Genomic DNA, 22,619 nt, shown 5'->3' with positions numbered 1-22,619 from the left:
GGGTAGCTTGGGATGGACACAAGGCAAGGGTTTTTTCCAGAGCTGAATAGAAGCAAACCATTTCTTCCACCCACCTCTCTCTGAAGCAACAAAACAGATTTACAACTTATAGTTTCTGGCAAGTCATGTAGAAAATTTATGGAAAGGTTCTTTTCATAGCCCTTCCTGTGCACGGCCTCTCCAGCAAGCCTAGCCTAGGCCGGCAGCTTCAGGAGGCAGTGGGGGAGGGACAGCTTTGGCTACAGCAACCTCCAGGAATAGTTACTGGAAAAACACCAGAAAGGCAGACGCTGAAACTGGCAGGAAGGGTCCTTGTGTGAAGAGGCCCTACTTTCCTTACTGTTTCCAGAATAAACATGATGGGCCCTGCTCGGAAGACTGCCCAGCTCTTGAGGAGTTGGGAGGTAAAGAGATAGAGGAAACACATTCTAATTTAATGCTGAGTTCAAGGTATGTACCAAGTGTCCAGGAGGTAGACAGAGGGAGATCCAAGTCTGGCCTCAGGAAGGGTCAGGGGCAGCAGGAAAGCATCCGAGAGGGCTTCCTGGAGGAGATGACATTGGTATCGGGACTAAAGGATAAGTAAGTGCTTGCCAGGCATAGATGGAAAGGGGTGTGAAGAACTTCCTAAAGCAGAGGGAAGAGCCTACACAAAGGCACATGAGTGTAGAAACAGCGTGGTCTGTCAGGAAAAAAGATAAGCAGTCTGTTACGGTCAGAAGGCACTATGTGTTAAGAGGTGATATCAGAAGGCAGGGACAGAGGCCATACTGTGGAGGTATTTAAGGCCACTAAGGCAGCTGGCATTTATCCTCGAGTCAGGGGGCTCCTGAATGGTCTGAAAGGAGGAGAGTGACAAGGTCAGATGGGTGTGAGAAAGATGACTCCGGCAGCAGCGTGCATTTAAGGCTCTGAGCCCTTTTATTTCTAAGCCATCTGTCAAAATGGCAGCTGGGCTGGGGCTGTGCTGCAGAGAAGCCACAACACCTGCTCCACGGCACGCACCACACAGCAGCCACAGAGCACGTATTGCTGTTCCCGTCTTCATGTTCCTCCTGCAGTACGTGCGCCAGTTACTGGTTAGTGTCTTGTGAAAACAGACAAGACCACGTCTGAGCGCACAAGTCACATGATGAAAAGGCGCAGGAAATAAGGGCAGAGGCAACACGATGGCCCCAGTGGCAAGCTTAGCTTCTACTCAGGAAGATACTGGAGGATTTATCAAATGTTGCTGGCTGTAGTGTGATTTCTATATCCATTTAGGGCTGTTTTCAGTCAAGTTATGTTTCTTAACAAGTTTTTCTGCTGGATTTTTTTTTAAATCTGGAAATTCCAAACATTAAGCCTGAATTGGCAGGCCTACTTGAGGGTCACCAGTTCAGTTTTCCCAAAATGCAAGCACCAAGGAGGCGGCGGGGCGGACATTAGCCAGGAAGGCAGGCGTGCTTACTTACCCTATCAACCTTCATGATTTGAAATCTCTGAGATATGTCAGCAGTGTTGGCTGGTAGTCGAGATCTTCCAGACACAAACCTCATGAAAAGCACCCGCTCCTCGTTTGAGAACTCCTCCAGCGTGTGCCAGAACCACTGCACCAGCTGGTGCTGCTCGTCCACCTCCCGGTACCGCACCACTTTCTTCAGAACTTCCACGGAGATCTCGGGCATCCCACACACCATCTGCTCCAGCTGCTTTGCCGTGAGGAGGGACAGCAGCGGCACAGGGACGATCCAGGACATCCCTTCTCGGACTGCAGCCACCTGCTCCCAGGACAAGTTGTTTGTTACACGTGTGCACAGAGACCGGGAAACTCCCGCCTGCTCATTCCCCAGACCCCCACTTTTCCCCACAACTCAGGTGCAGGTGCACATGGCCCACCTGCCCCTGCCCCTTTGTTACAGCTTCTCCCTGCCTGTGGGACTTGTACACCCCTTCTGGTCCCAGATCAAGTCCATTTAGGAGCCCGCCTTCCGCCTCCACAAAACTCAGCCCGCTGGGCCCCCCAGTGCCATGCCCGCTCATACCCCTAAACACATGTGGCCGCGCACTGTTACACTGGGCTCTGTAGGCTACTTGGTCTCCTCATTAGGGTAAGAAGCTCCTGGAGGATGTGTCTAGCTTCTACTGTTTTCGTCATTCATATTTTTCTTTTGAAAATAATTCTATCCTTTCGTAAAATTTATTTGTGCTCATTGTAAAAAAAAAAAGAAAAAAGAAATGTACAAAGAAGAAAGTAAAACTGGCAAGACTTTCTGTGGGAAGGGGGTAGAAAGGACAGAAGATTTAATCAGGAGACTTGGGGTCTGAATCCAAGCTCCACCTCTTCTTTTACTTCAATTTTCTCATCTGAGAAGCAAGGCAAATGATTGCTGCTCATGTGACTATGACGAGAATTTTTAATGCAAGTCTGTGTGACCAGTTACATTGCTTCTTTTCTCCTAGTGGGGTGCTCACAACAGGTCAGCTGGGGAATGTGGTGCGGGAGCTGCCAGGGGCTGCCCGAGTCTGTTTAAAAAAATCCCCCCCAAGGAGGGCGCCTGGGTGGCTCAGTCAGTTATCGTCTGGCTTCAGCTCAGATCATGATCTTGTAGTTCGTGAGTTCGTGAGCCCTGCGTCGGGCTCTGTGCTGGTGGTGTGGAGCCTGCCTGGGATTCTCTCTCCTCTCTCTGCCCCTTTCCCATTTGTACCCTCTCTCTCTCTCAAAATAAATAAACTTAAAAAGAAAAGAAAAAACCCAAGGTTGCACAGCAATGCACACACCCTACGCACAGACTCATCACCATTCAAGACTTGTTCACAAATACTTCTTCACTCTTGGCCAACTCAGAAGCAACAATGATAAAAAGCAAAACAAAATCTGAGGACCTCAACAGGAGCCACACCTTGGGGAAGGCCCTGGGGTTGTGACTGGTATAAGGCTGTCCTGCCCAGGGCTAAGAAACAGGAGTGGCAGTGAGGGCAGTTTGCACTGTTATTAAAGGGAATACCCTAGCCAAAGTTTGTCCCAACACAAGCTATCATGCCTGGCAGAATACAAACCAAGCTGTCTGGAAAAAAATGAGGCTGGGGTATGGGGCTGGCTGCTTGGCAGGGAACAAACGGGGACAGCTGTGGGAAAAACACTGGGTTCTAAGAGACATGGAGGAAGTGAGAGCGGAAGAAGGCCTCATTTCTGAAAGAGGAACAAAGCCAGGGCAGAGAAGAGCTCAGCTGAGAGTGGAGGGTCAATCCGACCCTCAAATGAAGGGCCAGCAGAAGAGCCTAGACCCCACTGTTAAACCTGGTTTGGGATCCTGGCTTTGCCTTGGGCACATCATTTCTCTGGACTCTGTGCTTTCATCTGTGAAATGGTGACAGTAACCCTTATGTTACAGGGTAACTATAGGAAAAAGTGCACCTGAGGGTGCCTGGTCCCAACCTGGCCTGCAGGGGTGACCAATACATTTTTAGTCAATTATGTACTCTAAGGATTAAAATTCTGAAGAACTGGAGACAAACCCTAGGCCCTGGATGTTGTTAACAGCGTCACTCACAGGATTTGCTTTCACTAAGCTAAGGGATAACAGTTTTCTGACCGGACTTGGCCCAAAGCCAGAGTCAAAGAAGGAAGCGGGAGTGAAGGGTGCAGAATATATATACACTTCAAATCACTACATAGCCTTAGAGTCTCAGTATAGCTCTCAAGAAGACCCTAACATATTCTGCAAATAAAGTATTACTAAAATGGCTATTAAGGACTGTGTAACCAAAAATTTTGTCCCATTTTTGGACAAAATATTCATTTCTCTGGTCACTCATCACATTCTCATTATTTATTAAATGCTTACTACATGTCAGCACAGAACAAGAATATCGAGGATACACCATATATATATGATATGTGTGTGTGTATGGATGTGTGTGTGTATGTATGTATGTGTGTATTTATACATGTATATACACACACACACACACACACACATACATACATACATACGCACACACTTCACTCAAAGTCTGACAGGGTAATTAAAGAAACAAAATCTAAACTTTGTGGCCTAGTCCTTAGACCACAATATAGAAATACTGTGATATCTTGAGAAATTTCTAAGTAACAAAAAAGAATTCTACAGACTATGGACCTGGAGGAAAGCTGGTCGGTAGAGATGAATTTTCAACTGGAGCTTGCAGGACTGCAGCAGGAGGGGGAAAGAGGGATTCGTGTGGGATTGCAAGACCAGTGTTTAGGGGTTCACTTGCATGGGCCCTGACTGACCCAGCTGGAGTGGGGACACTGGGCTGGGGACAGTAAGAGATAGAGACAAACAAGACAGGGGAAGAGTAAGATGTTGGGGTCTAAAAGTCTGGGTGAGAGCTTGGTCCTTTAATCCAACCAGTGACCAATTCAGAGCTGTCCTAAGGCCCTGAGTAAGATGACAGGAAATTCATAGATAAGGCCTGTAAAGTCTCTGAAGAGCAGCTGAAATTCTGATACAAGTTAACTGACATGGTAAGTTCATACATTAAAATTCAGTAGTAACCAGTTAGCTCTTCTTTGAAGACAACTGCAAACACTCACAAGCACGTTCCAAATGTCATCTCACCTGTCGGTCCATCTCATGAAGTCGATATTCAATGGCCCTCTCCACATACTCCTTCCTGTTGGAAAATGTCAGTGGGATACTATTTCCACCAGGGATTATGGGAACCATTTTGCCATCAGCACTTTGGCCAACAAAAGAATCAAGAGGAATCATCTAAAAAGAGAAAAAAAATTTTTACAAAAAGAACCCGTTTTTTTTTTTATGTAACAAATAAAAGTAGATTACACACAAATATAGCAAAAACAGTAATAACATCAAAAATATTTTAAGGATAAAAACAAGGAATCCAGGTAGCTAATCATGCCACTTGATCAGAAGGGAAAGTACTGACTTATGAGGCTGTAGTTAAAAATTCCTCTGTTCTCAAACGAGGCTTGATGAACTCTGCTCACCCCAGGCCTCCCTCTCTCCAACTGGGCCCCCTCGCTTGCCCATCCTGGCAGGCAGAGAGCTGACAGGAGGAAGGAGCAGAAGCTGGGGTGCTGGTGTCAACTCCACCCATCGGCAGCTATGTCAGTTGCTGGGGCTGAGCTGCTCAGGCAGCAACGGGATATGGCGTGAGTTAATCAGACAGCAAGTGGAAGACTGTATCTGAGTTTTACACAGAAAAATTCTAGTTAAAACCAGCAGAAGGCAGACTGGCCAAGACTCACCTCATGGAAACTTTCCTCGGTAATCCCACTGTCTTCAATGTGAAGAATGCTGTTGAGGGTCTGCACGTAGAGCAGATCCACCTCCTCCAGGTCTTCTAGGGTGAGTGGGACACAGCACAGCTGCTTCCACACCAAAGGGGCCAAGTGGAGGTCCAGAGGCTTCTTTGTGCGAATGGCAACCCCCATCAAGATCCCCAAGAACTTAAACTGCATTAAGTGTTCGTCAAGGCAGGCAGAGGGGTTAAAAAGGAACCTGCAAAATTAAAGGAAATATTTCAAATAAACTGCCTTCATTTCTATTAGAAATAAGTTATCCGACAGCTATAGCATAATCCAGACCTGTGCTGTTCAATATGGTTGGTAGTCATCTGCCACATGTGGCTATTCAAATTAATTAAATAAAATGTAAAATGCAGTTCTTCAGTGACTCTAACCACATTTTGAGTGCCCGACAGCCACATGTGCCATGGGGCTAGTGTTCTGGATAGCCCAGGGACCATATTTTGAATTATTTTTAGAAGAACCATAAAATAGCAACTGAATGGTCTATTAGCCCCTAAGCTACCTGCTCCAGGATGCTCTGTTTCCTAAAATCATTTATCATTTATGAGTCCATGCAGCAGGATTCAAAATTTAAAATTTGGCAATACAGATAATTGCTAAGACTAAGTGCTGTGACTTAATAGCATAGCTAATCTTTCTGATGAATTGTGATGCAGCAAATTCCTTGAGGGGAGGCCATGCGGGCCTTCAGAAACACAAAATAAGTCAGGTTTCATTATCAAGTCTGAGTTTCCTCTCCCCTCTGTATGATATTTGAATTGGTCCTATAACAAAGTCATGACGGAAGTGCCCCAGTTTCCTGACCTGTAAAATGGTAATAATAACAGTTCCTACTCCTTTGGGTTCTAATGAGGATTCAGTGGGATAACATATGTAAAGCACTGAGAACAGTGCCTGGCACACAGTCAGCACTCAATAAATGAACTATCATTATTATTATCATTATTACTGTAGATAGTCAACAAACACTTGCTGACTGCCTTACCTATCCCTATTGTAGCCCACTTCTGCAGTAGCATTGGGAGAGGGTATAAGAAGGTCAACAATACCAGTTTCAAGTTCCTGTATAAGAAAGAACAGGTTTTTGAAAAATGACAATCAAATGCATCAAGAGAACAAACTAAAGATCATACTGAAAAGAGAATATTCTGAGGAATTTATAGTTATGTGACAACCAGGCAACTCTATTAATTTTTGTGGCTTTAATTTAAAATGAAACTAGAAACCTTCCCCATGTAGAAAATATCCTGTAAGTAACAAAGTCAATCCAGGGAAGGAGTTGGGGTATCTGTGAGCAGGGTATAGGTCTATTCGAATATAACCAACAAAGGAGAGCCAGAAGTTATTTCAGTCATAGGATTGATTAGAAAAATCCTGCTACTAAGCAAAGCAGGAAGGGTCGAGTGGATCTGGAAGCAAAGTTGTCACTGCAGATCTCAAAATAAGAACCAGTCCAAACTCTTAGTATTTGTTTTTCTAATTCCGCTAGAACCTGGCAGTTCACTTCCTTCTAAAAGCACCAGAATTAATCGGAGCACACGGGTGGTCCTGGATTTGTCTATTACATAAATGTATAAGTATGTGTCATCATTGTTTCCTCTGCCAGTATTAGAGCACCACAGACTGTGAGTCACTGGTAGATGGTTAATCACTGACAGGTACCTTCACACATCATTTCACAAACCGTAGCTATAATTCACCTATACATCATTAACAGCGTGATTTTTATAAGGCTCACAAATGCATCCTTGCTACATTTATAAAAACATGTCAGAGCAGTCACTGGAAACAGTAAAAAACAGCCACCACTTGAGCACATGACTCAGCAAGGGACACTGCATGAATATACCTGGCACATCTCTGTGATCGTGTCATCAAACACTCCCCCAGCATCATCCGCCCCTTCACCAACCAGCTTAACCTTCCACGCTCGTGAGGGCAGACGGAGGTCTGATGCATTCAGCTTAACTACTTGTCTTGCTATCTGGACAAAGATGGGCTTACACTTCCGTCCTCTTTAAAAGAAAGGGAAAACAGAATGAAAAACAACTCTCACTAATTTTCCCAAACCACCACAAAGGTCCCTTGAAGGTATCTTCCCATCAGTGAATGAACAATCCAGCCTAACAACAGTCAAACAGTGTGCTAGGCCCACCATAACCACACTGGGCACTAAGGGAAGCACTGCCACTATCCTAGTTTACAAGTGAAGAAGCCGAAGGTCACAGAGATTAGTTAGTAATAAGGTTCATCTAAAAAAATGCTAGACAGTGAAACATACACACATATGCTAACCTGGTTGATATCCTCTTCACAGTAATTTGAGGTCCATAGTTTTTGCCTTGAACCATGGTTTTCCCTATGGAGCGCACCATTGGCAGGGTGTAGACCCTTGGAGCTAACAAAGGCCGAAGCTGTCCCTGTACAATGCCCCATGTTCCAGCATTATAATGGGATGTACTGTTCTGTAACAGAAAGTAAGCTACTCAGAAATGGAACACTCTAAGGCTCAAAAGAAATAACACCTCTCACTTTTAGAACATAATTCTTCATGAATTAAAAGCATAAACCTGGGGGGGCATCTGGGTGGCTCAGTCAGCTAAGCATCCAACTTCTGCTCAGGTCACGATCTCGTGGTTTGTGAGTTCACGCCCCAAATCAGGCTTGCTGCTGTGAGCGCAGAGCCCACTTCGGATCCTCTGTCCCCACTCTCTCTGCCCCTCCCTGGCTTGAGCACGCACACACGCACGCACGCACTCTCTCTCAAAAAAAACAAACATTAAAAAAAAGTATAAACCTGGATAGTAGTATTAACTTTTTACAAATCCTTTTTTCTGATAAAATACATGATTATCATTTTTTAAAACTTGGAAAATACAGAAAAGGACACACACACACACGCACACAAATGAGTCATCCATAATCTACATTATCGCTCTCATCTATTTCCTTCTAGTTTCCGTGTGTGCATTTTTTGCATTGTTGAGAACATACTGTTTATACAATTTTTTGTTTTTCTCACTTAACTTTTTATCATCAACATTTCTCCCATGAATTACAAACAGTTTTCTAACATTTTCTTTAGTGCTGCCCAGTATTCTGTTGCCTGGCTGATCACCTATTTCTAACAATGATCTGTCAAATCTCTCATATGCCCCATGACTGGCTACCCAAAGATTTCTGACTAACAGTTTTACAAACTGTGACACATTTTGGCAGGCATGTCTATACATTACGCAAACAAACAAACATAACCAGCTTGCTTTCTTCCTAAATTACAGACTGTCCTACAAAGGCAGTCAAACCAGCCAGATTTACTTTATCTCCCCCACAGGACCCAGAATGCTCATTTGTAAGGAGATAAGGAAGTCTCCCCAGTGTCTCAGATTCATTACAGAACCACTTAGACTGTGGTGCTAACATCTGTGTGTGCTTAAGTTTTAAAAATCACATCACATATTGAACTTTACAGAAAATACATGCTCAGCCATTCATACTTCCTTGAGCTATGGACAAACCAAAGCATTGTGTCCAGCAGCACAGTTATCAGTATCCGGACTATCGCTAAACCAGCAACAAAATGGAAACAGAACTATTATTGCCTTTTCTACATCTTTTGGGAGCTGAGAGTAAAAAGTGTTTTCCTGGGACCTGGAGAGCAGTGCTTCCCAAGCCAACATGTTACCTGGTTGTTGGGGCTGAGGTTCAGCAGCCTCCAGGATGAGTACATGAGGTCAGAGAAATGGTAGAGCAGCCGGAGCCTGGCCCTCGCAGTGTGAATGCTCACCTCCCTCAGCGCCCCATACTGGGGGGGGACCGCATCGGGCAGGCCCAGCTGCAGAGGTACCGACACACCTGCCCAGAGAGCAAATGGACACTTACAAAGGAAAATGCACTGCTTTCATTTTGAGTATTTGGAAAATTTTCAAACACAGAGAGAAGGTGAGATAAGTGTACAATGAACACCCATTCCTACCACCTAAGTTCCCTAATTATTATTTGTCTATATTTGCCATATCACATATTTATCAGTTCCTCTCTCCGTCAATTCACCTTTATTTCTTGATGCATGCGTGTTGGTTTTTAAAGCATCTTTTTTATTTATCATTATGGAAACTTTTAGTTTAATTTAGTTTTCCATTTAACTATGGGGCCTAAACAGTTCCTTCACAAGAAAACAAAAACACCCCAAATTCTTCCTTTCATATTCAGTAACTGCCATCTTCATAAAACACAAGATGTAAGCCAGGACTAGGTAGGCAATTCTGGAAAACGGAAATGGGCAACTCAGCAGTCACTTCCCACACTCAATAGGGATCTGAGAGAAAGTGACCATGACAGAAGGAAAGCTATGGGTGCATGGTTTATGAAGGCTTTGTACTGAGGAATAAGAGCTCTGCAGAAGCAAGGACTGTAAGGACCACATTCATGGTGAACCTCTTATTAAAAATGCATAAAAGAGTAAACATACAACACCCTACTTATTTGAGTTTTGTGTAAATAAAGATTTGTACAGCTCAGTTCCCAGCTTATTTTTATTCTAGTTAATTTTATTAATATTATTAGTAAAAGCTAACATTGAGTACTTCTATGTGCTGGGCACTATTCTAAGAGTTTCACACAAATTGTTTAATCCTATAGCCCTTTACAATAGGGACTATTTTTATCCTCATTTTACAGACAAGGAAACTGGGTCTGAAGATCATTCATTCAGCTTATAAGTGGAGAAGCTAGGATTCAACCCAGGCAATGTGGCTCCAGAGTCTGGACTTTTAACCACCACACTGCATAGCCTCTCTCCTGAAGTGCAAGTGAAATCTCTCTGGAAGATGAAGAGGACCCTGAATACGTGGAATTATCAGTATGTGCATAGCACTACTCATTTCAGATTCTGTTAATCAGAAACCATCTCCTGCTTGTTTGGCTTCTACTTGGCAGTCCTCATTTGCTCTCTAAGGATACCTATCTAGAAGAAAAAATTCTCTATGGTGAGTCTTCCCCAGGGACCTCTGGCTTAGAAGTAGAGGTCAGCAAAAAGGGAAGAGGATACTGAGTTCCCAGGCACAAGGTTGCTTTAGGGAAACTCTAGTCTCTTAGACACCAGAGAATGGTAGAAATAATGGGCTTAAGGGCCTGGAAGAGAAACAGCCCCAATATCAAAAAAATGCTTAAGAATGATAAATGCCCCACATTTGCAGGGAATGGAAGATGGACCCAATCTGGACAGTACTTGCTAGGATGTTAAGTACACAAATACACATTTTCTTAATATGTTTTTGTAGCTTTATAAGGATTTAATAATAAACAAAAAGGTAGAAAACTGCCTATCGGTCCTACTACATGCTGGAGTAAAATGGCAACATTTTTTTTTTCTGTGTCAGTGCACAGACATCATGTTTCAAATGGTTAACTTGGGGGGGGGGTGTGAAGAATTTGACAGATGGTCTCAGACCTTTTAATCTTTATTCCTAACAGCAAGCCTTAGAAAGCTATGGTTCATCACTTCTTTCATATAAATATGAAAAAACACTTAGTTGCTGCTCTAAAATTGTACATTTTTGCCTAAGTGACAGGTTTTTTTCTTTGGCGGGGTGCAGAGAGGGAGGGCTTTGTGTGAGGTCTGCAGGAGAATCACCTGCTATCAAAGTATTTACAGTGCTGGCAGCACAAAGACTGCTTTGGCTGGGTGGGGAGGCCTGGCGGTTTCAGAATGATGCCTCGATGCAGTCTGAAAATGGCAAGCAGACAGAGCAGCTGGGCACTGCTGAAAGAGAAGCTGCAGGAGAAGGGTAGTTCATCCCTCACCGGGTGCTCTTGGTGGGACAGGTGGCGCTGTCCATGCAGCACTGTGGCAGCGGCCAGCTGAGATCTGCCGGACATTTTTCCCTTGCAGGACTGTTACCAGGGTTGGTTCTCGAACATGGTTGGTGTGGCCTAAGCCAAGCTGGAAATAAATTACAAAAATACAGAGCCAATTACAAAGAGGAAGAGAGGAGGTCAAGATGATGAGATCTGCCTTAGGTGGTAGCAGATACAAATAAATATCTGTACTAACCAACATCAAAAAAATGAAGTTAATTCTGATTGTCTCTATCAGAATAGTCCTCACAGCTCAGACTGTCTCCTAAAAACCAAGCTGCAACAAGGCTATTCCAAATCTAGCAGTGAGTCTTTTTTTTTTTTTTTTAATTTTTTTTTTTCAACGTTTATTTATTTTTGGGACAGAGAGAGACAGAGCATGAACGGGAGAGGGGCAGAGAGAGAGGGAGACACAGAATCGGAAACAGGCTCCAGGCTCCGAGCCATCAGCCCAGAGCCTGACGCGGGGCTCGAACTCACGGACCGCGAGATCGTGACCTGGCTGAAGTCGGACGCTTAACCGACTGCGCCACCCAGGCGCCCCTAGCAGTGAGTCTTAATGACTGAACACATCCTTGGATTCCACTTCTAGAGAGGAAATTAATTCATGAATAGTTTAAAAAAAATAACAGAATGATCTACACAGCTTTTATTTAAAACACACGGATTTCCTTTTAAGATGGGATGCCTGGGTAACAATAAATAAACAGCTATAAAAACGTACACAGAAGCAGATTCTCATCTCCAGGTCTCTGTTCCTAGGGTGTGACTGGACACCCAGTGTTTCAGCAGCTAAGCACCTTGACATCATTAGAGAGAATCATGTCAAGACCCTGCCAGTGACCTCCCTAAGATGTCTTCAGCATCAACTCTCTTCTCATTAAGACACTGTGCATGCAAACCACAATGATGAGCAGCTTCCTCATCTGTTAACATAGTGATGAGGTGACCACAGAGTCACCGATGACCAATGGAGACCTTGAACTTGAGGGCCTCTGGCTCTATGGGCAGACAGACCCAGAGAGGATTTACGGAGGAAGGGAATGTGGCTCTGCACGCAGGGCTGAAAGCCACTGTAGCAGCAGGCATCCTAGACATCTCCCACCCAAATCTGTGTCTCCTCCATATATAAGGTAGGCTGAATACATCAACTTCTTGAATCTTTTCTCAAGCTCTTAGAGGCTCAGTTTATTCCTCTGTAGAACAAGAATGACAAGACTTCCTGCAGAAACACAAATATACTATGGACACCATACTATGTACAGTACTATGTCATATTATTAAACATAAAAGTATGGGTTCATTCTTTCCATTTTCCAGATTAACTGATGCTCCTAGGACCTAATCTCACCCATTACCATAGTAAAAATCATGATGATGCCAATAGCAAATACCCCTAAAGTGCTGCTTACTATGTGCCAGGTACTTAATGAGTGTAGATACACACACATACTCAGTTAATTCCCTTACCTGCTTTGCTATACCATCAGATTTTTTTTAAAACCATGGTGTAATGCCTACTTGGCCACAATCAAGAGAGACACATACACAACTGGACTCACAAATAATTCAGTCCGTGTCAAAGTGATATGTGTGAGGCATCGTGGTAGATCTTATGAGTTTCCTAGCTTATCCCTTTACCAAACGAGGAACACTGTCAGATTTCTAGAATATGAGGCAAGCAAGATAAATATTTACCTGCCCTTCTGAATTGCTCCCCCAGGCATACACATCTCCAGTTGATGCCAAAGCAAGAGTGTGCTCAGCTCCAACCGCCACATCTTCGATGACCACTCCAGCCAGCACAGGGATCTGCTGTGGTCGGTTATGATTGCGAGCACGCCCCTCTGGCAAGCCTATCAAGCGATCTGAAGAAATAGAGGAAATTTATGGATGGCATACAACAGTCCTTTATGTTTTCTAATGAGTTCTCTAACTTTTCTGGTGGAATGGCGATGACATATAGAACTCTTTAGAGCCAAAGCTGCTATTCTGGTAAGGTATACTGGATTCTGAGCGGATGAAGTTTGAAACTGTTTCTTTGCAAAATGTCACAGACTCCTTATTCATAAAATAAATAAATCTAAAATTAGCAGCTTATTTCAAACCAAGAGGCACCTCCAGTATCCTCCTATTTGAGAGGATTGGCAGGTAGTTAAGAAAGGCCCTACAGTTCTTGTACTCTAAGAAAAGACGTTGCTCAACTTGCCTTGTCCTCAAACTGCCAGCCAACTTCTCCCTTTCCCTCTGCTGCCAAACTTCTAGAAAGTGCAGGCCAGCCCCTGTTACCCCATGGCCTCTAGAACTGTTTGGTTTGGCCACCTCCTGCAGCCTACCTTCCACTCTCACCACTACACTGAGACTGTACTGTCAAAAGCCATGAGCAGCTCCTAACTGCCTCTTCTCAGCAGCCTCTTCTCAGGCTCCAGCCCCTGGAGCTCCACATAACCTTCTGATGACCTGGCCTCAGCCCCCTCCCACCCTGCAGAGACTTCTCACTACCCTGGCTCACTGGCAACCTCTCTTTCACCCCTTTCAAAGCCAACTCTCCCCAGTCCTCTTTCTGTGCTCACCTGCCCTAGAGTTCCATCCAAGTCTTTTTATTCTATACTCTCCGTGGGCTTCCTGAGCCTGTTAACATGGTTCTAAGTACTATTATTGTGCATTACGCAAACCTACATCTCCATATCCAATTTCTCTGGAGTTCCAGATCCAAATCCCCAATAACTTGCTAGACATCTCCATACATATACCTAGAGTATATGGCTCCAATTCAGTATGACCTTAACTAAGTTCTTACCTACTTCCAAACCAGCTTCCTGTCCTCAGTTAGCGGCATTAGAGTTCTTCCAAGATTAGAAACCTCATTCACGACTTATTCCTTCCTCTTCCTCACATTTGCCTTACACCTTCCTCAGTCACTACAACTTGCTAAGAAGTTCGATTTAAGAAGGTGAATATACTGCCAGGGAATCCCACAGTGGATGACTCGACTACGAACCACTCAAGATCTGAACCCTGAATGCCTGTGAATTCCTAAGACCTGAATCCCCAGTCCCTGAGAGGGCTGGGGAATCAGACAGGATCCAGAGGAGCTCTGTTGGTCAAGAAGTGTTTATGGCAGAACAGTGGAGGGAGAAGAAAGGAGGATGGGAAGGGCTTTGGCAGGAACTCTTCTGGCAGGATCAAAGGCTCTGGTATGACAGACTATCAATGGGGAGAAGAGTTTGTCCTTATGACAAATTTCATGAAAAAGGAGCAGAAAAGTAGCTAGTGAGTGAAGGTCACAGTGGCCATTCATCACCCAGAACAAAACACAACTCAATTTAGAGCACTTTCCATAAAACTGGAAGGCAAATGTTTCTGTAATACATGTGTACACAAGACAAGTAAAGTATTGCCTGGAAAATGCCTCACCTTGACCAAAGGTATACACATGACCATCTTTGGTTAATGCAACAGAAAACTGAGTTCCACAAGCAACCTTTTTTATTCCAATTCCACAAAGGACATCAACTTTCTGAAAAATATAAGCATAAAGCACATACTTTAAAAAGAAAATAAGAACACTTTTGAATTTGCCTACTGGCCTGTATAAACAAGCATTGTCTACTAATACAAATACTAATTGTCACCTACCTGTCTCCACCCAAATTCACACTCCTAAATTGAATCTGTGGGAGGGAGTGTTGGGGACAGGGGCATTTGACTAAAATCCCTAGGACCCCAGGTGAGTGAAAGCATTTCTCTAGGCAACAGAGACCAAAGAGAATCCTGTGGCCTTTTAAATAATACTGCAAGACCATGTCCACGGGCTGCTCCCAGTTAGGCTTTTTCTACTTTCAGAGGTGATAATAACTGCTTTATATGTACCCCAGAGATGGTTTCCTGGCTTTCCACATCCCTAGCGGAATATTCAGCAGTCTAGATATCAAGATGTTACAGACTATATATGATAGGGCATCTGGAGTTGAAGATACATATTAAATATTCGTAAATCATGCTGCTTGTTAAACGTGTTAGGAAAACCCACTAAAAGAATTGCACAGAAGGTCTTCTGCAGGGCCAAGAAACCTGTAACATACTAGCTTCTAATTTATTATTTTCTGCATTTCCTTTTTATTATTTTTTAAAAGGAGGCATATACCTCTATAATTCAGTGATAATAATAAGCTAAAATGGCAGCTGCAAGCATAAGGTTACAAAAGATTGTTCATGGTTCCCTCCATAAGACACCTTGGAGACATGTTTATAACTATTTCTTCTCTACGTGGGAGATAGTCCTACATTGTTCGGCCTGTGTATGGAGACACAGGCTTCTCCATGCAGAATTTTTACATTCATTTTAGCAATTAATGGCTTATTTAAAACCAAGATCCAAAATGCTGGACATTTAAGAGTAAGTAATAGAAGTTTCCAAATTTCATTAAGAATTTACTTAATGTTAAAGGTAAACGATTTTCCAAGTAAAAAGAGGCACTGACACAAAGACAATACTGACCTGAGGGGAAGATTTTGCAGTGGAATTTCCTAAGCCTAGTTTTCCATAGTCCCCATCTCCAAAAGCCCACACCATGGAGCCGTCTGCTGATACTGCCAAAGTGTGGTTTAAACCACAGGCCACCTGGAGAAATAACAGGGTACTCAGTAAGACAAACGCATAGCACCTAAACCACATACCCGCTTCCGAGACTTCGGCTATATATATTTGTATTTTTATTAATTTCAGGACTTTCTGCATATGTTAACCAAAATGTGTAAGAAAAAATTCCTAATGTCCACAAAGAAAAAAATAACTTTTTCTTTCAAGGCAAAATCCTTTCAATACCTGTGGCTAACTCAGAATCAGAGAGCATAAAAGAGGAAAAAGTACATATGACTAAAAACATTTATACGTCTGAGGAATGATACAGGAAAAGATAAAAATACCTCCTTGTTCAGAGATAGTCTCAATGTATACAGGACAGGGACAATATTGCTTAAGAGCAGTAGCTACCCATGATGCTGCACTTCAGCCATCTACTTCAAAACTAGCAGACAGCAATGACAAAAATCTGTATTGTTTAAAGGTTTTATATCAAGTTGTACTACAGAGGGGTTTTTAAAACATTCATATCCTGAATTAAGGCTTCTATATGTTGGTCACATTGTTTGCCTTAAAATGTTAATTTTCACATTGGGAAAAAAAATCATGACAAATGATCCAAGTACGCCAAACAAAATGTACATGAGGTTAAGTAGAACTGGTGATTCTAGTCTTCCTGAAAGAACAGAGTCTCAGTGCACACAGAGGAAATACGAATCTACGACCATGAAACATATTATGGATTTATTCCTTGCCTGTCCAATCTGATATCCCTCCAGTGCAGTCACTCTCTCTGGTAGTTTTTTGTTAGAGGTGTTTCCAAGACCCAGACGACCGTAGTCACCATTCCCAAAAGTGAACAGTTTGCCGTCTGAAGTTACCACTGCTGAGTGCTTGAAGCCACAAGACATCTACAGACAGAACCAAGAAGAAAAAAAAAATTAAGAAGAGAGTATACTAAGAAATAAAGAACTCCGTCATTTTCGGGTAATAATATAGTAATAAACTTCACTGACAACTCTGGGTCTTCAAGACCAGTATGTCCGACCTGCCCAAGTGGCCCTCCTGCTCCTTCAAATCTTATCACCTCATCATCCTCAGGAAGACCAAGCTGAAGAGCCTGCGTTGGAAGAACTGTTGCTATCCTGTAGTTGTGTACAGATGACCTAGACCACGTGTAATAGTAAATGTGGAAATGCTTTGTGAAAGCTAAAGTGCTAGGCAATTTTACATTAATCACTAATTGACTTTCCAGAATATGTGTACAACTCAGCCTTGGTAACAATAATGGTAAATGGAAAGCTTTTCATTCAAACTAATACTGTGTCCAGAACTATGGGGCAGAAGCTAAACCCCACTGTTTTTCTTCCAAGGACCTGGAGTACCCCAGCCTGGGCCAACCAGCTGGTTCAGGAAAAAGGACTCCATTCTAACACCAAAGCCCATTCAAACTTCTGACAAAGTCAAGAATGAACAACCAGAAACAGTGGATCTCTTGTAATGATTGTATAATGTATTTTTACCATTATCTCCTGTTACATGAATTTGAGAACCCTATTCAACAGCTAGTATATTTTCATTCAAAGGCAAACTTATCCATGTCCTGCCTGACCTGCACCACTTCTTCTCCTTGTAAGGCCTCGATCTGCCTGGGGCGCCGCTGCCTGTCGCTGTTCCCGTGGCCGAGTTTGCCATAATCGCCATCTCCCCAGCTAAAGACCTCACCACTTTCAGTCAGGGCCATTGAGTGACCATCAGAACCACAAGATGTCACCAGCTGGGTCACCACAAATCCTGGAACAGAGCAGAAAGAAACCCAACAAGAATCACTGGATGTTAAAATTCTTTAGTTACAGTTGCTACAGAATACTCTTAGAATGGAAAAACACCAAAACTGCACTACAGTAATAAAAACAATGTCTTTAATTTTAAATCACATTTGTAGCCATAACTTAGTAAATTGAGAGCAGTCCCATAAAATAATGATGACCAGGAAGGAAAGGAGGGTGACGGAAACAGTTAATCATTAAGGACCATGTTCTAGCCACTCCTATAAATGCTTTACCTGGATTATCTCCTCTCTATTTTCACATAAAACCTACAAGGCAAATATTATCATCACCACTTTTACAAATGGGTAAACCAAGTCACAAAGAGGTCTAGTATAGCTTGTGCAAGGTCCTAGAGGCAGGACGTGGTAGTTCCGGCCAGGAGTCCCACCTTCCCGTCCCCACTGCTGTGCTCTTCCCACTTAGATCTCAAGGAAGAGAACTTAGAACTGTTTCGGAATTGGTTCTCAACTCATTATTACTTGTATGCTTTTAATACAAAAACCCTCTTTGCTCTCTTGTAGGCTTTGGAGTCAGTAAAAGTTGACTTAAGGAACAAGCCAGGGGCTCCTGCAGTGGTTTCTCCAGGGATATACTTTTTCCAAGTCAGAGAACTCTGACAGTCTTTGACAGCACTCTGAGAACTCTGTAAAAGTCTTTCGTACATTTGCACATATCCATAGAAACTGATTTTTACTCTTAAGGAAACACATGCATGATTATTGCTATTAATAGTTGCCTAATTTCAGTTTTGTAATTTTATAAGAATTTGTTTACAACAATCTTTATGGGTCTTAAAATAGTTATTTATATCATTGAATTCTAGCACTGCCATGAAAAACAGCTTGCAAAATAACAGCTTAAAATATGGAAATCAGGCTGTACATCCTAAATGAGAATCTAAATAAGTGAAAATCCTATTACGACTTTATCCAGCAAAGGTTTGAGATGAGTTCCAACATAAGCAAACATTCCTATGGTTAGTCCATATTTTCTGACCAGCTTTTTGAGAATAATTTTACCTTGTAAGGCTGAAATAACTGTCAGCACATGAAGGTCATCTGAATTTCCTTGCCCCAATCTGCCATAACTTCCTTCCCCACAAGCCAACACTGTGCCATTGGCCTGGATGACAAAAGTACAATTCTGACCACATATGACCTAGTAAAGAAACACAGAACTATATTATCCTTCATTATACAGCCTTAACACTTAAAATGATTCTACATATACTTAGGATGCCTGTATTAATTATTTTATCCTTTCACTAAAGGGGATGAGTTGAAATAAGTATGGGGTTCCTACAAGCCCTTGACTGTTATAAAACTGCTTACTTAAGGAGATGTAGGAGGCTCATCGGACTATTTAAAATCATTTAGAACTATGTGATCTACAGGAATTTCAGCCAGCTGTGCAGTGTTAAAATAATAATGTTAACAAAACAGACAGCGGAAAGGATGATGGGGAAATATTAAAGACTGGCTAGAGATCATCAAGAAGCAGAAGCCTGAGGAGATATACACAAGAAAGAGTAACGCATCCTGGGACTCACTAAGGTAGAGAAGAATGGGTAAGAAAGCAGTGGCTTGAGAAACAGTTTGGGAATATAGTACCACAATTATTAGAAGAGGAGAGGGGTGTTAAAGAAATCTAGCTAAAAATCCCTGTAAGTTAACGGCCCTCAAACAGAATCAATAATTAGGAGCATGTTAACTTCTGTAAATATGTACTAGGCAGGTCTAATGCTGATGCACTTGAAAGCAAGAAAAACTTAGAAAATTAACAAAAACCCTAGAAATCTTTTATTTGGAGGCTATACATGACTTTGTTCAGTTATTCCTCACCACAGATTACACAATGGAAAAATTTTTTTTAACGGCAAGGGAATCAGAATTGTTAGTTCCCAAGTTTCTTCTCCATTTCTTTACCCAGTAGTTACCTGTTGGGCCTGTGAGAATGAGGGAGCTGCTGCAGGTACCATAACATTTCTTCCAGCTTCTGCAAGCTGTCCATGCCTGCCAGCACCCCACAGGTAGACATCACATTTACCTCCCAAGTGCCAGTCCTGGAAAACCACAATCATCTCAAAATTAGATTCATTCATTCATTCATTCATCCATTCATTCATTCAAGTATGTGCCAGCCTCTAAGAGAGACATCAGGTGACAAACACACACTTAAAATCAGAAGATTTACTGAGAACCACCATTTAGTTATCTTTACTGACCTCAGGTCTGGATGTTGCCCAAGACATAATTTGTTCATCCATGCCATTAATCCATTTACTGTTATCCTGTAAGACACAATAAACACCAAGATGAATCTTGCTTAATCAAAATGTATCTTTGCTTAACTAAGTCTTCTTTCCATAAAAGAACTTAGTAATACTGTAAGAAATTAAGAGGAGTTTTACAATCACACCAAATTTGACTATGCATGTTAATATTCTCCTTTATCATAAACAATTTTACTATCTACTATCACTATCACTAATACAATGGTGATTCGAAGTTAACCATTTATGTTTTCTGAGCACCAACAGGTACAAGAGTCACCACCCCCACGAACTAGCTGTACAGCAGTAGCAGGTCACTTCATCTTTCCAGGCTTCAATTTCCTCATCTACAAAATGACAAATTTGGGGCAAATGGGCTCAGAAGGACTCTTCTTAAATTAAAATTATATTTTATATCTATAAATAAATGACCTATACTTCGATAATTTCCCTCAATTCATATTTGTTTTATACTGTATATTTATGTATTCAAATGTTTGTATGTACAAATATATATACATTTTTTAACATTTATTTATTTTCGAGCGACAGAGAGAAACAGAGCATGAGCAGGGGAGGGGCAGAGAGAGAGAGGGAGACACAGAATCCGAAGCAGGCTCCAGGCTGTGAGCTATCAGCACAGAGCCTGATGCAGGGCTCGAACTCACAAACCACTAGTTCATGACCTGAGCCGAAGTCGGATGCTTAACTGACTTAACTGACCCAGGTGCCCCCTGTATGTACAAATCTTAATTAAGCAAATATATTGTTAGATCAAGCGCTGGCCTGACTATCTACATAGGCATTTTATCTACATCACAGTTTCTATATCTAGACACTCTCAATTAGAATAAGAAATAACAACTGGAATGCTCTTCTATATTCTTACTTTATGGAGATTAAAACATGATTACAGTGTCAAATAATTCAGAGTCTTTATGTGGAATAAATCTCACAAGATGACCCAGGAAAAGATGTTAAAATATGTATAAATGAGGTACTAAACGTGGCACCTATGGAGAAAAAGTGAGAAAATATGGGACTATGTCGTTGAAAACCAACAAGTTTACAGGTGCTTCACAGTTCTCCTATAAACAATCTCTGTCACCATAGAGGCCTGCCATACGACTGAAAATGACTATCTGAAAGCAAAACATTTTAAGTTTATCTAAGGGCATGCTTCTAGCTATCCAAGCTAGGAAATCCTGAAGGTCTGCTACTTGCTAAACAGCCATGATACAATCTCAGCTGCATGTAACAGCAGCTAATTTTAGGCTTACCATTAGGAATGTAAGCTCATCCTCTGGAACAGGCTCTAGATCAGGAACAGTAAAAGATTCTGGAAATTGTGCTCCGTTGGTCAGGGCTTCAGCAGCTTTTATGGTGGTTGAGAAACATTCTAACCAGGCCCACTCATTTGGATTCCAGGATGCTGGGTCAGGGAGGCAGTTCTGGTGGTGTGGTGGCACTGGAGGGTTACATAACAGCTGATCCAAATGCAGTCCCACAGCGAGGGAAGCCAGACATTGCATGTAGGGGCTATGAACAAGCTGATCGCCACAAACCACATGAGGCTAAGAGGAAATACAAGAATGTTAAGTTGAAGAGTCTGTACCAAACATTATAAATTAACCTACCAGGCACCTGGATGGCTCAGCCTGTTCGTTAAGTGTCTGATTCTTGATTTTGGCTCAGGTGATGATCTCATGGTCGTGAGATTGAGCCCAGCATTAGGTTCCACACTGGCCGTGGAGCCTGCTTAAGATTTTTCTCTCTCCCTCTGCCCCTCCCCCGCTCACACATGTCCTCTTTCAAAAGAATTAACCTGCTGTATTCTGAAAATCTGTAATTGTATTTTTTAAGTTTACTATTCTTTTGTACCTGAAACTAATATTACTCTGTATATTCAACTATAAATAAAACTTTAAAAAATAAAAACAAAACAAGAAAAAGTTCAGTTCTTTAAGATTTTTACTTTGAAATAATTTTAGATATACAGAGAGTTACAAGAGATAGAACAAGAATTCTTGTAAATCCTTCACTTAACTTCTCCTAATGTTAACACATAAGCATGGTGCATTAATCAAAACTAAGAAATTAATATTGGCTACAATATTAACTAAACCACAGAACTTTATTTCGTTTTTCTACTAATGCCCTTTTCTGCTTCAGGATCTAATCCAGCACATCACACTGCATTTAGTAGTATATTGTCACTCTATAGTTTTTCATGAATAATAATGATAATGATAATAAAGGTAAAAAAGCAAGTAACTAAACCAAGGCAACCTCCTCCCTTCTCACATTTCCTCCTTTACAAGAGAATCCTGGTAGCCATCAAAGGAGATCGCTCTTCTGTGGCCCTCCCTAACTGTGGCAGAGCAATTCTGTGAGACTCTGAGTAATTCAGAAAAGAGAACCTAGGCAAATGCATCAGTGAAGTTAACCGGGCACAGTAACAGTTGACTGTATTAATATAGCTTGGCTGAAAAAGAAGGAAATAACACCAAACAGCTCTGCCTAGGGGCAGCACACAGTGACTACTGAGGTCTGGAGGACGGACTACACAGTATCACAGCCTGGGCTACAGCTCCAAATTCCATTATTCCTCATTCTAGTATTTTAAGGACCCTACTCACTTCAGCCTTAGCTCTTCTACTTAACTTTCCACATGGATTCATCTGATACACAGAACGTTTACTCCAACATCCATATCCACCCCCATCTCTCAACTTCAGGATGGCAAAACCACACAAAAATAGATTTATGGGT

General features: G+C 42.2%; 1 protein-coding gene across 11 annotated transcripts in view; it reads right to left on the bottom strand.

The window, feature by feature from the left end:
- Positions 1-22,619, bottom strand: part of HERC1 (HECT and RLD domain containing E3 ubiquitin protein ligase family member 1) — a 194,808-nt gene that overhangs the window by 1,820 nt on the left and 170,369 nt on the right. For all 11 annotated transcript variants that reach the window (XM_047074980.1, XM_047074983.1, XM_047074989.1 and 8 more), the window contains exons 61-77: positions 21,128-21,421; positions 19,800-19,865; positions 19,512-19,637; positions 18,595-18,733; positions 17,356-17,537; positions 16,499-16,654; positions 15,660-15,782; positions 14,576-14,678; positions 12,857-13,026; positions 11,105-11,243; positions 8,985-9,154; positions 7,595-7,764; positions 7,149-7,314; positions 6,285-6,361; positions 5,237-5,489; positions 4,584-4,736; positions 1,455-1,760 (exon numbers count right to left, since the gene is read on the bottom strand). In XM_047074980.1, coding sequence (XP_046930936.1) covers positions 1,455-1,760; positions 4,584-4,736; positions 5,237-5,489; positions 6,285-6,361; positions 7,149-7,314; positions 7,595-7,764; positions 8,985-9,154; positions 11,105-11,243; positions 12,857-13,026; positions 14,576-14,678; positions 15,660-15,782; positions 16,499-16,654; positions 17,356-17,537; positions 18,595-18,733; positions 19,512-19,637; positions 19,800-19,865; positions 21,128-21,421 — 2,793 coding nt within the window. The remainder of the gene's footprint in view (positions 1-1,454; positions 1,761-4,583; positions 4,737-5,236; positions 5,490-6,284; positions 6,362-7,148; positions 7,315-7,594; positions 7,765-8,984; positions 9,155-11,104; positions 11,244-12,856; positions 13,027-14,575; positions 14,679-15,659; positions 15,783-16,498; positions 16,655-17,355; positions 17,538-18,594; positions 18,734-19,511; positions 19,638-19,799; positions 19,866-21,127; positions 21,422-22,619) is intronic.

The sequence above is a fragment of the Lynx rufus genome, unplaced genomic scaffold (assembly GCF_022079265.1).
Source record: "Lynx rufus isolate CCGP_SWC_20201006 ecotype Redwood Valley unplaced genomic scaffold, mLynRuf1.p SCAF_13, whole genome shotgun sequence".
Classification (NCBI taxonomy): domain Eukaryota; kingdom Metazoa; phylum Chordata; class Mammalia; order Carnivora; family Felidae; genus Lynx; species Lynx rufus.
Note: the sequence above shows the minus strand (reverse complement) of the source record. Positions and strands in the feature narration are given on the sequence as shown.